At 38.7% G+C, this 11,589-nt stretch overlaps 1 protein-coding gene across 2 annotated transcripts; it reads left to right on the top strand.

Moving 5' to 3' along the window:
* Positions 1-6,661: 6,661 nt before the first annotated feature.
* Positions 6,662-10,607, top strand: LOC115691875 (calmodulin-binding protein 60 B-like). Of its 2 annotated transcripts, none has more exons than XM_030618612.2 (8): positions 6,662-6,890; positions 6,972-7,047; positions 7,799-7,854; positions 8,057-8,550; positions 8,686-8,846; positions 8,950-9,156; positions 9,334-9,505; positions 9,644-10,607. In XM_030618612.2, the coding sequence occupies exons 1-8, from the start codon at positions 6,805-6,807 to the stop codon at positions 10,126-10,128; spliced, it is 1,737 nt and encodes a 578-aa protein (XP_030474472.2). In that variant the 5' UTR covers positions 6,662-6,804; the 3' UTR covers positions 10,129-10,607. The 2 variants fall into 2 exon arrangements, with proteins under 2 accessions (XP_030474472.2, XP_030474473.2); XM_030618613.2 differs by having other exon boundaries at positions 7,802-7,854.
* The last annotated feature ends 982 nt before the right edge of the window (positions 10,608-11,589 follow it).

Here is an 11,589-nt window from a genome sequence, read left to right on the forward strand (position 1 = left end):
GTCATAGGTGGTGTCATGGTGTGGAATAATTATGGCTCGAACCAAATATTCCTATCGAGCATACGAGTCTTATGATAATGCTTAGGAGTCGTTGGCGTTGGTCGCCCCTTTTCTACTGATAAAACAAGAAAAACAGGGAACCAAGTGAAAGAAGGTTTTTGAAAAAAACCTCTATCTTCAACGATTCCATCACGAGTCATTACTGACTAGGAAAATTTTTCAGACATCGAGTTCTTGCAGATCGGTCATGTTTCAAAGCATTGACGCGCAGACAAGCAAGCCAATGGAAAAACACAACAGCTTTCCAAAATTCAAGTGCAATGCTGCTTGAGATTCGTATTACAAGAGCATAACGATCGACACTTTCTCCTCGAATTGATGAGCTGATAAGGCATATAATTGACTTCATAAATGAGAAAATTATCGAAAGAGTACAAGTAAAAATGAGATTATTAAGTAGGATTTAAGCTGTGGATGATTTTGGGCCTACCTTGATTCATTCCCGGAGATTCATGAATAGGTTAGCCTTTTCAACTACTGGTGATTGGTGAATCCATAGGCAGGCAAGGGACAACCTGGTAGACGAAGGAGGTTCTATCCCGTGTAAACGCTCTTTAATGGAACTTTAACTGTAGTTGATTGTGATCCACCGACAAATCACTAGGCTTAACCCTAGACAAGTAGTGGATACCCAAAATGGGCATGGGCTGGGGTTATCAACTTATAATCTACAATACTATGCTCGAGTTGAATTAAGTATGCTTGTATGTGTGATAGCATCTACTATACCAAAAATATCAATGAACCCATAATATTTAGTTTGGGGAGGAAGATTAGAATTAGTGATTGATCGAAAAGTGAGAATATGGGCTCGTGTGATTAGGAAATTCAAATCTAGGTCAATACCAACATAAACATTTCTAATGAAGCCTCTAACACTGTGCCAAATACAGGATTCCCAATCCTAGTAGGAAAGGGAGGGGAACGGATACTCACTCCACACGGCTGGACACTTCCATTTGATCGAAAAACATATTACACTTGACTGAACACCACGTATACGAAGCCCATCTCTACTGTTAATCATATTTGTCCACGGTGAGACACACATGACCGATACTTCAGATAATATTAGCTTATATTGCTTGTAGACCATGCAATAACTTCTCATATAGACCTGTCCACGTATAATTGTGTCACCAAATGTATTAAAGACAAGAATCTATTCTTTTTTCTGTCTTGTCCTACTCTAATTTTCAATTCGCTTTCAGACTTTTATCCTGTCCAACTTCGTCTCTTGGCAAAACGTGAAAGTTGAACTCCACACCAAAAATTAAACGTCCTCATCCTGAGCTCCCACCGAAAAAGTAGAAATTTGAACTCTCCACTTTACCCTTTTCCCCTTATGGAAAGGGTGGCGCCAACAAAAAAGAAACGAAAAGATAAGCTTCATTAGTCTCAAGACAACCTTTATAGCTTGACTTTTAAGGTCGCAGCAGCTTTTTGGCTTGAAAGGCCTTATTGATTCTAATTTCCACGTTTGAGGGGACCCAAGCGCGACCGCCGCAGTTCAGGTCAATCTGTAAATTCTGCAGATCTTTCCTCCTGTCTGTTTTCTGGTCTCCTGAAGCTTCTTGCTTGCTTCTCAACGAAAGCAAGTCAAGTGAAAGGTCGATGCGAGCCAAAAACCATATCATATTTTGAGCCGCGTATGATGTTTGTATGTTCTCATATGCGGGGTTGAGATATATAAATCTACGCATTAACGCGAATGTTCTTGTACATAGGCATGCATAATATCAAATCTAATTAAAGGTTTGAATCTTCATTTATTTCGAGAAAAATAAATAATATAGATAATATTTTCAAAAGATGATAACTTATATCGTTTGAAATAATTAGTCAATGAAAATATTCTCACCATTCACAATGATTTCTATCTATATGCTTTCGCTAGTGATGGATATTTTTGTTTCATATATTTTTATAAGAGATATAAATAATCATTTTTAGGAAAATGTCTACTAAATCATTTATTTTTCGCCGAAACAAACGCACTTTGTTAAGAAGATTTTTAAGAAACGTGGACCTATAATATCCAGGAAAACTCAAGTAGTTCTCGGACTTAGCAATTGATACCTGCGAAATGATGCAACGTGGCAGGTGAATTACATTTCGCCTCTCGGGTTTTGCTGCTTGTTGCAAATTGCCCCCCTCGCTTTTTAATTTTTGCAGTGTGCCTTATAAAGGTCTTGAAATTGGTTGCCATGTCCCCCTCCTTAGCATTGTTCTACTTTTCAACTGGACTCCGGTCGTGTGTTTGTCACGTGACTAATGAACTCCTCTCGCTAAGGGTAAATCTGGCCAACAACATTTTGCCCCCACAAACTTTTGGCGCTTATTGCAAGTTGCCCCCGACTTTTTAATTTTCGCAATTTCCCTTTAAAAGTGTTGAAAGTGATTGCAATGTCTTCGCCAGTGTTTTCGCGAAAGGGCTACACTACACCGTTAATAATTGCTCGAATCTAGCAGATACTATTAAGAAAATCAGTCAAATAACCGAACTTTGCTTCTTCTTCTTTTGTTTCGATCATGGCCTCCAAACGTGGCCCAAACTTTCAAAGGTATCATGTAATCAACCAAGATTTGCATATCATTTTTCAAAAAAATGTCCTCTTGGAGCTTGTAACATCGGGTAAGACATAAAGCAAATCAAGAAATGTAGAGAAAAATCCTAACACTAGAAGAAACAATACAATCTGCACGATTTGTTTATTAGCACAAATTAGCGTGTTTACTCTATAAGTCAATTATTTTGCTTGTTAAACAAAAGATATGATATTATAGCGCTAACATTGATCTATAAGAAATATAATACGAGTGTCAAATACTGATTCAGCGTGATGATGCCAATTTTTTTTATATTAAAAATACGAAATCATTATAAATATCTTACCTCGTGAGAGTCCTTGTATGAGCAAAATACTTGTAAATAAGAAGAAACGATTTTATAATTTCTATAACCAATTAAATTGGAAAAGAAATATTTAGTGAGAGAGGGATGAGTGGTCCAGCACGAGGTAGCCGCTTGTACAGGCTACCCAATAGCCACACACATGTACCGAGCGAGGGCAGAATAGGTAGCCTAAGTCGATCTCCGATGGAGATCAGATAAAAAAATTTGTCAAAATCGACGTCAATGTGACTTTGGAAACTCATTTTAATACTTTAGGGAGAACATTTGAAAGAAAAATGAAAAGTTTGGGGACAACCTACCACTTGTGTCAAAACCTGAAGGGTGAAATGTAATTTACGATTTGTTGTTAGATAGATTTGCTCTTTCTAAGAGAGCAAATTAGTCATGCCTCAAGTACATGGATGGAATTCCAATTGACAAATGGTCGGCACCAGAGGAACATTGCAACAGGTTTCAAGGCTTTAGCGAGACATTGCAAAAACTGAAAAGTCATGGACAATTAGCAATGAATGCCAAAATCTTGAGGTGAAAATGGAATTCACCCCAATGTGTCTCACTTAAACACGTGCACGAAAGAGTAGCTATTGCATAGTTTTAATTGAGAGTATCCAAGAAATTTTCCAACCAACAATATCGCGACAACTTGAAATTTTCACAGATGGATGTATTTTAATAATCACGAAAGTTTCTTGATTAATTACCATGAATAAGGCTCTCACATGTGTATTACGTCATATTTATGTTATTGCGTTTTTACGTATTGCCTAAATGAGCATCTCTTTCTTTCTTTTTTTACAGGGAGTTCCTTATCATGCTTTGTCTCCTTCTCATATACTTGCAACACAGACTATCTAGCCGTACTGAGGCTTGTTGAGTGACTCGTCATACTTAATAGATTACACTAGCTAGACATGATTTTACGTTCCCCGATGTAGTCTAAAATAACATATGAATGCCATGTGGTCTTATAAGTTATGATGTATGTATTCTAGTAAATGTGTACACGCATTGCATGTGCGCAAAAAATTGATAATTGGCAAAATAGCTTATTACGAAATATCTGAGTAATTCATATAAAAAGTAATTATTGGTAAAACTATTCCAAAGAAATGGTGTATGTGAAAAGGTAAAAATATCTCAAGAATTGATGTTTCTTTAGGAAGGTTGTTATAGGATAAAAAATATAAAATTTTAATGTCGTAACGTCTAAGAGATAAAATAGAATTATTAACTTATGCATGTGTGCATGGGTACAGCATTTGTCAAGTAAGTATTTGAGGATTTTTTAAGATGAAGGAAAAGGATTTGAGAGCCCTAAAAGGCGAGAGGTCGAATTCCATTCTTGCGGTGGGTTCACGTTCTAATCTTCAATATGGAAAATCAAATCGAGACCTTTGAACATACTCGCTTACTTTACTATTTGTTGAACTCGTAAGGTCTTATCTGGTCAAGCAAAGTGTCACTTGCAGTACTAAAGAAATTAGACTTTGAGTTTGAAATCAGACTTTTCTGTATAACTTACTACATAAAATATGATACTTTCGCAATTTCGCGACACTAACATCTTAGCAATGTCACGGAAAGACGAATAGCTGACTGAGCTTCACATTCATCTTAAGTTACGAGGAAACAGCAGCAAATTCAGCGAAAAGCCTTTCGTTCTGTCAGCGATAGTATTTCTCGGACTGTTCCTTCCCTTTCGTTTCAGTCGAGTCACTTCATTCCCTCGCTTTCTTACCATTCTTGGACATTTTATAATGCAAAAACGTAGAGGACAATACATAAATATATACATATATTACTGAATCGTGCCTACATATATAGAAAGCAACGTCCATGTGGAAATAACGGGGTTCGTGAAGGTTAACGTAGTCACGAACAAGTCAGTTGGATTCCTATGTTTTTCTATGAGCTTGCCTTTTTATATGAACAAATGACATTGTTCTTTTCAAGAAAACAAAGATCAAGATTAATATAATTCTTGGTCAACCTACTTTAGAGGCAATAACCCAGAAACCGAGTCTGAACTCCATTAAAATTTCACACTTCTCATCTCCACTCAAAGCAAATCAGTCCACGGTCCACAGAGAACATGAAAGTCAAAGGGGTTGAAGTTTCTGGTGCAGACTGAGGGAAAATGTCAATAATAAGCTGCAGAAGATTTTCCCAGAATGTTCTTCCACAACCCTCGAATTTTCCCTGAAAATCGTTTGGGCTACTGATACGAACAGGGAAATAGCGCGGAAGTCAACACGTGGATCCTCGTCATCGCACACATGTCGACATCCCTATGTTGTTCATGGAAATGGTCATCTTCCTTTGTTTTGCATTGACGAAGACATTTTAAACTTAAGATCGTGTGAGAGCAGGGGCATCTGGTTTATTCCTCATATTCTCTTTTCCTTATTTCCTCTATTGCCCGTATATGTTTCGACTAAGATTTTTCTACATCAGATGATACTAGGGTCAAATTGGTCGTACCAAGCTTGGCTCAATGGCTCAAGGTTTTCATTATTGTTTAAATGGGCTAATCCCCCAAGAAAAACCCAATTTTAAGGTTAATCCCTATTCTACCCCCGAAAATTTTTTTGTCCCGAAAAGAAAACTTCAACTTTCACTCTAGTTCACAAATTTGCTCATGTGTTCAAAAATTGCCGCCAGTTTATTCAAGGTTATCTACCTCGGGAGACTATTATTATTACATACGAAGGTGAGAGTACTAATGAAGACACGGGTCTGATGATGAACTTTTAACTAACCCATTGTTAATAATTTTGATGAAACTAGCGGCGATTTTTGGACAATGGGCAAATTTTATATTATAGTGAAAGTTGAAGATTTCATTTTGGACAGACAAAAAAAGGTTTAGAACAAAATTGGAATTGGACTTAAAGTTGAGAGTTTTTAAAGAGAAGTGAGCCTTGTTTAAACGCTCAAAACACATAATCATTTTAACTGGTTTCTTTCCTTTTCAAAATGAAATCCCAATTCATGCATGACTATGCTCTTAGACGCGGACGGTGGCAAACTCTGCTCGGTGGAAACCCTGCTCTGACAAACCAAGAAAACATACGGAATTGCCCACATACGCGTATCGCACAGACCTACCTAATATTTTAACGTTGAACCCAACGACTTCGCAAGAGAAAATCAACTAAAGAAAACGGGCAATAGTCAAGTTCAAATCTTGATCTTCCATTCCAATTGAGTACAACAACACTCTACATAACGCGGTTGCTCTGAAACTCTGTCTGTAACTTCCAAGAGCTTTCTCGATCACATTGTATACCGTCTACTCAGGTACGCGTTGATGCCACCGTGTGTCTCTACCCCGCATCGAGAAAACATTTAAAAAAGGAACATTTTTTTATCTGGGTATCTCCTAGATTGTGCCATTAACGTAGCTGTCAATCATTTAACGCGGTTAGTTAGTTGATCTTCATTGGGTAATTTTCCTGCAATATTCTCGGACGTCACTCCTGAATTCAGTTGATGAGTCCCAAGGGCGAGAGTTCTTGCTCTCGGAAGTGTCCAAACTGCAATTATTAATTTGTCACACGCAAGAATGTAGTCACAAATTTGACCTTATTTTCATTTGGTTTTGTTGCCCTTTGATGCCCAAATAGAATCTATTTGTTTGACTTTAGTGGATGTCTTGTGAATATTTTCAAGGTTGAAGCTTCTCTGTACCTTCCGTTTCTGTGGTGGACCAATCTTGACTCCCTATATAGTCTCTGCTGCTTTAGCAGTACAGGTTGCTGTATCTTAAACACTGCAAGTTTTAGAAACTTTGGACATGAATTTTAAGTGTTTTTGATTCTCTGGTGATGTTGAAGAGGCAACTTCCGGAGGAGGATAAGGAGGGTGGTTCCGGATTTTCGGCTCGAGGATCAAGAAGAAGGCCTAACATTAAGTAGCGTTACTTTACTAGGGGCCATTGTATTCCAATTTTAGTGTCTGCGACTGTGAATTACTATTCTTGATTACTTTGCAGTTATTTGAGAAATGTGACCGGAGGGCTGTTGCCGGATGAATTTGCATCTTTCCTCGAGCCTCTCTTTCGGAAAGTGGTATGCTATCTGTATCATGTCGCTAGCTGTGTTGCTTGAGAAGAACTGAAGTCAGGTTCTTCAAAAATTGATTGATGATTTCATATGCATGCTATGCTTAGTATGTGACTCTTTGGTTTTTTCTATACGATTTTAGGATTCATTTCATCTGGCTTAGTGATGTTCATTCAGCATGTCATGGATGTAGTTCGGATTTCTATTGAGAAGGTTGTTTTCTGTGGTGATTCGGATGTTTGGTCATCTAAGAGGGCATTTCAATCTCGGCAGCTTCCTTTATAATCACCAAAATATGTGGTTCAGGCAAAGTACTTTTCATCACAAAGATGTAGAGGTTTTGTTTATGTCTCGTTTCTTATGAAAGATACTTCATGGAGTCCTGATTCGCTTTTACAAAGAATGTTTCAATTATTTGTTTCTGAAGCAATTTGTTTGTTGGGTTCATTTCCATGAATTAAAGATATGTGAATCCTGTTTTCATAACTAATTTCCAAATAAAAATGAAATTTCTGTTGCCCCTTGCCTCTCTTTTTTTCATAACGATCAAATGAAAATTTCCCTTTTTTCTTATTTTCTGTGATAGGTATGCTAAACAGAAGTTCCTTGTATTAAAAATCATCACACTTTAGGAACGTAATATATACCCAGCACTAAGTAAAAAAATCACCCATTTATTATCGTGATGCTAAACAGGACGAAACTATTAGTTTGCTAGAAAATTTTTCTTCAAATCTAAGTTATATTCTGCATCAAGCAGGTTAGTGAGGAAGTGGAACGTGCAATCTCACGCTTTCTTGATCCATCGTTGAGGTCAGTGTCCCTTGTATTCCTGCATCAACCTCCAAGTTTGATTGCGAATAAGAGTTTTATTGATCTTGCTTCATATTAGTACTTTCATACCAGACGGTAATCTGGTTTCAAGTTCAAGATAATTTGTTTTCTGACATCATATCGACACTTTAAAGCATCCCTTATGCACAGGGGGATTTATGTATTTTAGTCTATATCACAGAGCGCCATCTATTGCCGTTGGAACTTCTGAAGAAAGCAGTCTGCGACTGCAATTTGTTACCAAATTACCGGCAACCATCTTCACTAGCAGTCAGATAGAAGCCGAGGATGGTACTCCCCTCAGGATCGAACTAGTCGATGGCATGACCAATGAGAGGGTTACAAGTGGCCCTCTATCTTCGATAAAGCTCGAAATTGTCGTCCTTAACGGCGATTTTGAGTCAGATGAGTTAGAGGATTGGACCGAGAAGGAATTCAATCGCAATATCATTCGTGAAAGGGAAGGGAAAAGGCCATTGATAACTGGGGAGCTGACTGTGATCTTGCAAGGAGGAAGTGGTTGCCTCCGTAATTTAATCATCACCGACAACTCGAGCTGGATGAGAAGTCGGAAATTCAGGTTAGGAGCTCGAGCTGTTCAAAAGGTTTCTACAGAAATAAGAATAAGGGAAGCGAGTAGTGAAACTTTTGTTGTTAAAGATCATCGCGGAGAGTGTAAGTTTGCAATGCCTTAGTTTCAATGCCTTTCATCTCGACAATATCATTTTAATTTTTGACCATTAATTCCTGATTCTATCTTTGGACCCTATAAGGACTAAAGTGTTGACAAGTTTTCCCTGTTATGCGCAGTGAACAAGAAGCACCACCCTCCATTTCTGTGTGATGAAGTGTGGCGTTTAGAGAAAGTAGCCAAAGATGGCGCTTTACAGAAGCGAATGACTTCAAGAGGAATCAACACTGTTCAAGATTTCCTCCAGCTATACGAAGCCGATGCGTCCTCTCTAAGAAACGTAGGAACCATTTCTCTTCAAGCCCTGGTCCCTGTTCATGTTATTCTAGACAATGTTAACTATCAAATCGTGCTACTTCTTTTGTGATGCGATGTTATTTCAGATACTTGGCCCTGGGATCCCAAACCGGATATGGGAGACAATTGTCAGACATGCCAGCACCTGTGTGGTAGACGACAACAAGATGTACGCTTACTACCAAGCTTGGAACAAGGCCAGTATACTGTTCAATTCGGTGATGAAAGTTGCTCAAGCAACACTTGATGGCCAAACTTACCAGTCACTACACCAATTGACCCCCTCTCAGAAGGTACATATATCATAACTTTACTATCAAGTAGCTGAGTGTCAATCTATCTGAAGCTATAGAAGGGCCTGTTTTTATCAGACTAGACCGTTTACACTGCAAAATGTATACCACAACCACTTCTCTTAAAATTCATAAGCATTTGCTTGATTTTGGATGTGATTGCTGCTTGGTCGACAGATTTTGGTGCAGAACTTAAGAAGGCAAGCTTACTATAACAAGAATCAATGGGTTCCTGTTGATGCCCTACCCAGCATCACTACTCCAAGAGCCCTGACCAATTTGCCTACGGAGCCGTTAATTGGCCTGAGCCCGCCTCTTCATCATCCAGATTACACAGTCCTAAACCAAGGTATTGTGATGTTGTCACTTCTATCTTTTTCTTCTTGGCCTTCTTAATCATTCATAGTTTAGTGTTCCTGTTTCTTTTGTGGCACACCATCATTTTGTATATCTATGGCAGCTGAAACCGAACTGCATGTTTATTCAGATATACCAGAAGAGGCTCCTGAATTTAGTTACTCATTGGCTTCAGCATCGCACTGCTACAATGTCACAAAGAACAAACAACTAGATTGTCTGGGGCCACAGAGTCATATCATCACAAAAACCTTTAATCCGAACATGGAAAACAGCCTGGCGAGGCAGGAATTTTTGTCTGGCATTAGCGTTGGCGAAAGCAGTCATCATCCTGGTTACTCACGAGGCCCCTTTGTGCCGAACATTCATTTGTCTCCTGAGTCTCCGATCCCTGGCAATTTGATGTGGACACCGGAGCATACTTTCGCCGTTGAATCAGGCGGTGTGGCAGATCTCGGGATCTGTCCATCTGGCATGGGTTTTGGAGTCTGTAAGACTGAGATTTCAAGGTCCAGGGCAGCGTGGTGCAAGATCCGTGCCGTGGTGAAGTGGGGATCAGTACGTCGTGTTGTGGCTGCAAGGAGAACAGCAATGTTCAATTTTCCACATTATTAAGCTGTACACATGGAAAGTCCTATCCCTGAGAGAATTTTAGGTGCTCCAGGAGCACGAAACTCTCATCCACACAAGCCAACCATCACGTGGCGAAGTATCATTATTTATACAGAAAACAAAAAAAGAAATTTATAATGCTTGACGCTCGATGATTGGCTTTAGTGGATGAGAATGTCTTATTTGCGGAGGACCATGTTTCTGCAAAGCATCCAACGACAAGCCGCCCTACATGCATCAATTCAGTATTATGCCTAAAAATCCAAGGACAAGTTCCAATAGGACGTCTCTTCTTTGTAAAGATCACGCAAGCTCATCTTATGAAGTACCTCAACATAAGGATTTTTCTTCAAGAATTGGAAGCCTTCTTGTCTTTCTTGTTCAAGAATTGTTCAGCATTTTGTTTGTCCCAACCCATTATATCTTGAGTCATTAGTTTATTGCTCTGATATACTTAGCAGACTTTGCTTTGCTTTACACAATTTGTGAGTACTTTAGAGTGAAACCATTAGAGTCACAAAGCCCAAAGTCCATATTTTGATATCTTCTGTTTTTTAATATCTAACTATGACAGAATTATGCATCTCTGTTCCAGTCAAATTCAATGGGCAAAAAGAAAATCCCCTTCCTAATTTGTACTCTCAAAATCCAGCAAAAATACAAATTGTGAGTAGCGAAATTGGCACCTACTTTTTTTTTTTTTGGTCGGAAAAATTGGCACCTACTTGAGTCACATTAGTTTAGACGGCCGGGAAAGTTGCTGGAAGGCCAGAGCAGACCTGTCTGTCTCAAATGCTGCTAGCCTACCAGCTCAAGCTGACCGAATGATAAAATCCAACCAGATCCAATCCTGTGCCATTGGTTCAAATGGATCATGAGATCTTAAATTCTTGCAATGACTCTTATGGGGTTGATACTCTGAAGATCGGAGGAATATGAATGCAGCTAGCTCATCAAGGGTCTTTTTTGAGAGAAATGGTTTGGTTCTGGGTATCCCCTCACATGAAGCACAAGAGAAGAGAACTCTGCACTTACAAGTCATTTAATTGGGAGAGTGAGTTATAACGGAAGAAATTGGAAGAGAACCAAAATAGTATACTTGAAGTTATGAATTTGTAAATGAAAGTATATCAGCAAACTAGCATGCTACACATGTTTTCAGGATTTTAATTGGCCATTATTTACTACTCCCACGGAACTTTTACGGTTTAAATTGACTTAATCCCTCTGAAACTTCACGTATATCCCCAAACAAGATGCAAAAAGAAAACGGTTTGAGTTCATTTGTTATAACTCTACTGCAAATATTAATTACACACCTACTGCACACTATACTCTTGTGCTGAGAAAGTGGAAGCCTGAACTGCAAAGTTTGGAGGTCTCTGCTGTGATAACTCTAAGGCTGGGACACGGGACTAGACTTTCTTTTGCAAAGGTCTGTGTTGGGGTGGATTTTGTCTAAAG

Source organism: Syzygium oleosum, unplaced genomic scaffold (genome assembly GCF_021117445.2).
Source record: "Syzygium oleosum isolate NSW1041296 unplaced genomic scaffold, Sole_v2.1 Sole_v2.03, whole genome shotgun sequence".
NCBI classification, from domain to species: Eukaryota; Viridiplantae; Streptophyta; class Magnoliopsida; order Myrtales; family Myrtaceae; genus Syzygium; species Syzygium oleosum.